Genomic DNA, 3,729 nt, shown 5'->3' on the forward strand with positions numbered 1-3,729 from the left:
GCCTAAGCCTCCCCCGGCGCAACTTCAGGCTGTTCCCCCTTGTCCTGTCCCTTGTCACTCGCGAGAAGAGACCGACCTCCCCTCGCTACACCCGCCCGTCAGGGAGTTTCAGAGAGCGAGGTCTCCCCCCAGCTTCCTCTTCTCCAGGCTGAACAACCCCAGCTCCCTCAGCTGCTCCTTGTAAGGCTCGTTCTTCAGACCCTTCACAAGATTTATTGCCCTTTGCACCTTTGCAGCGTAATGTATAAAGGAACAAACAAACCCGTGCACTGCTACATCTTTAATAAATACTACACCCTACACCTCCCTATTTGTTTGTGTTTATTTATTTACAAAGCGCGTAGCCTCTAGGAAAACAAGAACAGATGGTTATATGCATCTTGCCTGTGTCTCTGTCAGGCCTGCTGCGAGCCGAGCCTGGATTCCAGGCACTGATGGAGCCACTGGAGAGGCCGGTGGTGCTGAGGATGCTCCTCTTGGATCTGGTGGACGATGGTGCCGATGGTGCGGAGCCGGTCCTGCAGCTTCTGCTGCTCGTTTCTCCAGGCCTGCTGGGTGCAGCAGAGGGGAGCGTACCTTCCCTCCTTCAGCGCCTGAAGATGCTTCTGGCGTGTCTGGTGGGCCACTATCTCCAAAAGGTTCTGGGAAAAGCAACACCACAAACTGCTTTGACAGCGGACTGCACATAGGAAAGAACTAAGAAGCAGATGTAATTTGTGTCCCAGGCGCTGTAACCACCACCTTTGGGAAGGGAAGGGCTGCTGAAGGAGGACAGTGCTCTGAAGTTCCCATCACACCAGCCAAGCAGCAGAGGTACGGGCATAAAATCATAGAATCCGTTGGAAAACACCTTTAAGATTGAGCCCAACCGTTAACCCAGCACTGCCACGTCCATCACTAAACCGAGTCCCTGAGCACCAGACCTACACAGCAACTCAGAGGAAAAAAATATTTTCAAATGTTGCATGTCACGCAATTCCCTAAATCAGAGAAATATCTGCACATATAAGGCAACCCCTGCTCGAGGTGAAAGTTTCATCAACTTAAAAACTTCACAGGAGGTTATTCAAGACCTTGAGCTGACTCCCAAATTTGTAACATACTTATGAGCAGCCAGCTAGCACCCACAGAGGACAGCCGTTTAGTTCTGTTACTGGATATTTTCAAGACACAACGTTCTTCGGGCCGATGCTTCCAGGTGAATGCTGCCCTAGGAACCGTGCAACTGCAGCGTCAGTTCAGGACCACTATGAGCCCTCAAAACACTTAAAGTGTTGCTAAAACGACATGCTGAGCATGCCCGGTTCAGGATGGTGGTGAGGCAAAGAGGCACGGAGCTGGCCACAGAAAAAAAGCAGCAGGTTCTGCTTGGCCACATGGAAGCAGACGTGCTCACCCATCGCTTCCTGTTCCAAAGAAGTTCTGCATCTGAATCGAGGTCGTCGGACTCAGCCTGCAGCCGGCGCAGCTCTTGCTGCTTCTCTGAGAAGGTGGCACTTAGGGATGCTTGGGTGCTCTCCAGCTCCAGGATGGTTTTGTTGCAGTCTTGAGTGTTCTAGTAAATCAAAGAGAAGGATGTGGCAGACTGGTTCTTCAGTTCAGCTGCAATCCTGACCACCTTCCCAGAACTTTTTTTTTGTTTTTTAAACCAGTTTCCAAAGCTTGCCCCTGGCAGGGCCATCTCTGCGCAGGGTCTGTGCCCTGACACCCCGTGTGCCCGCGCTAAGCGCGTGCTGGTGCTCGTTACAAGACACAGACGGGCTCTGTGAACCCCTGCAGCCCTGCTTCACTTGCTCACCTTCTGGGTTTCACTGATCTTCTTTCTCAGCTCCTGTTTCTTGCGGTGGAAGTCACTCTTGGTGAGACGTTTCTTATCTGCTTTGTTCTGACCCTGTCCACGAGCTGCTATCACCTCTCTACGAGAAACAGATACCTCCATATCACGAATCATCTTCTCCTGCTGCTTCATCAGCTGGCCATAGCGCACCTGCCATTTGTCAAGATACAAAAATAGGTTGAAAATAACAAACATTTACAAATGGCACCTAACTGAAGTCTTCTGTACAGCACATCCCTTCAACATAAACCAGACATATGTGACACACGAGCGTTGGCAAGCCAAATTTGCTTTAAATCCAAACCTGGTTTGCCCTGGGTACATCTGGAAGGCAGGGGGCTGGATTATCAGCTCATCTAAGGTCACCTTCAAAATGTTTCACAGCAACTCACTGGCAATATAAAAGCAGAAGTATCCCGGGAATGAGAGGGAGGAGTTGCTTTGCCAGAAGATAGAAGACTTTCCTAACCGGTGATTAGGATGATGCAACATTTAGCAATCAGAACCTCTTTGCTTAGAAATTGGGGTCACAGGATCAGGTGGCAGACACATGATATTTTAAATAGATTTCTCAGGTGCATCTAGAGCCCACCAGAGCCTATTGGGTAGCTCGCACAGGGAGTGCAAAGCGCATGCAGCTGGGTGGACTGAATTCAATCCAGCTGCAGGGTGGTCAGATTTCCCATACCACCAAGGCCCTGGACATGGTACCTCTCCAGGCTGTTTCTCATCGCCTGCTTTACGTTTCAGCAGCTCCACAGCTGAATATGTCATATGCAGGTTCCCTTTCTCAGTTCTCTTTCCCAGTGACTTACTTGCATCCTATGAATCTCCGTTCTCATGGCTTGGATTTCGCCTTGTCCTTCCGCAGAATCCACCGCTGCACGCATCTCCCTTGTCAGCTGGATCTTTTTCTCCCACAGCATGATTTGATGCCTTCAGTGACAGAAAGGGAAAGCAGCACTTTTGTAAAGAACAAAGAGGATGCTCCCTCAGTGCATCAGCGGCAGCACACTCCCAAGACTGATTCTGGACATGGATGCTTTGGCAGAAACTAAGGATTCGTGTACAGGACATGTGAAAGGGCAGCAACAGAGCCGTGCGGGATGAGCCAGGAAGGTCTGCAATTTAGCAAATGGCACGATGACCGTAAAAACAAGCATGCCCAGCCTGGCAGGGGACTGATGGAGCCCAGCGAATTGCCCAGTGCCGCACTCTCGCTCTGAGTTGCTGGCAGAGGAGAGAGCATGAGGAGCCTTCCCATATAGATCTTGGCAACAGCCAGCACGAGCATGCTGGAATCGTTAGAGCCAACATCCCCACAGCTCTCGCTGGTTCCTGAGATGGCTAAAAGCAGCCTTTCAGTTTTTGTGTTTCAAAAATTCGTTAAACTCCTTTCATCTTCTCCAAGAAAGACAGAAGCACACTTGCTGTTGCTGGTTCAGAAAGGTAATATGGACACGTGTAAAAAAGCTCAAAGACTGTGGCACAAAATGAGAATTTCTCTGGTACCTACTCAGCTTCCACCAGGCTGTTCAGGAGTCTTTCCTTCTCCTCAGTCAATTGATTGTGCCTCTCCTGCATCTCAATTGATTCTTTTTCTGCCACCTAGATTTGAGAAGCATAAACCATTACAATATTGTCAGACTGAGAAAGACTTACAGGATCACTGTTTGCCGCTGATCTACACGGGAGGCTGAGATTTGGAACCGAGATGTCAAGGCCCTGTACCTTGAGTGAGCGTATGAACTCGTTCTCTGTGATGATGTTGCCATATTGCAGCTCCTCGAAGCTGCTGTTTTTCTTGTTGATCAACACATTCAACTTTATCAAGTCGTTTGACATGTTCCTCATGTGACGCTCGATGTCTTTCTGTTCTTTTGTTTCCTGCT

At 49.5% G+C, this 3,729-nt stretch overlaps 1 protein-coding gene across 1 annotated transcript in view; it reads right to left on the minus strand.

The window, feature by feature from the left end:
• Window positions 1–395: 395 nt before the first annotated feature.
• CCDC40 (coiled-coil domain containing 40) overlaps window positions 396–3,729 on the minus strand; it is a gene marked incomplete at its 5' end in the record, with an annotated part of 10,720 nt that continues 7,386 nt past the window's right edge. Inside the window, 6 exons of the mRNA XM_009870634.1 lie at window positions 396–641; window positions 1,397–1,555; window positions 1,799–1,987; window positions 2,653–2,773; window positions 3,354–3,445; window positions 3,569–3,729. The exon at window positions 3,569–3,729 is cut by the window's right edge and continues 4 nt beyond it. Of these exons, the coding sequence (XP_009868936.1) occupies window positions 396–641; window positions 1,397–1,555; window positions 1,799–1,987; window positions 2,653–2,773; window positions 3,354–3,445; window positions 3,569–3,729 (968 nt within the window). The remainder of the gene's footprint in view (window positions 642–1,396; window positions 1,556–1,798; window positions 1,988–2,652; window positions 2,774–3,353; window positions 3,446–3,568) is intronic.

This window comes from Apaloderma vittatum, unplaced genomic scaffold (assembly GCF_000703405.1).
Source record: "Apaloderma vittatum isolate BGI_N311 unplaced genomic scaffold, ASM70340v1 scaffold35645, whole genome shotgun sequence".
In the NCBI taxonomy this organism is placed as follows: Eukaryota; Metazoa; Chordata; class Aves; order Trogoniformes; family Trogonidae; genus Apaloderma; species Apaloderma vittatum.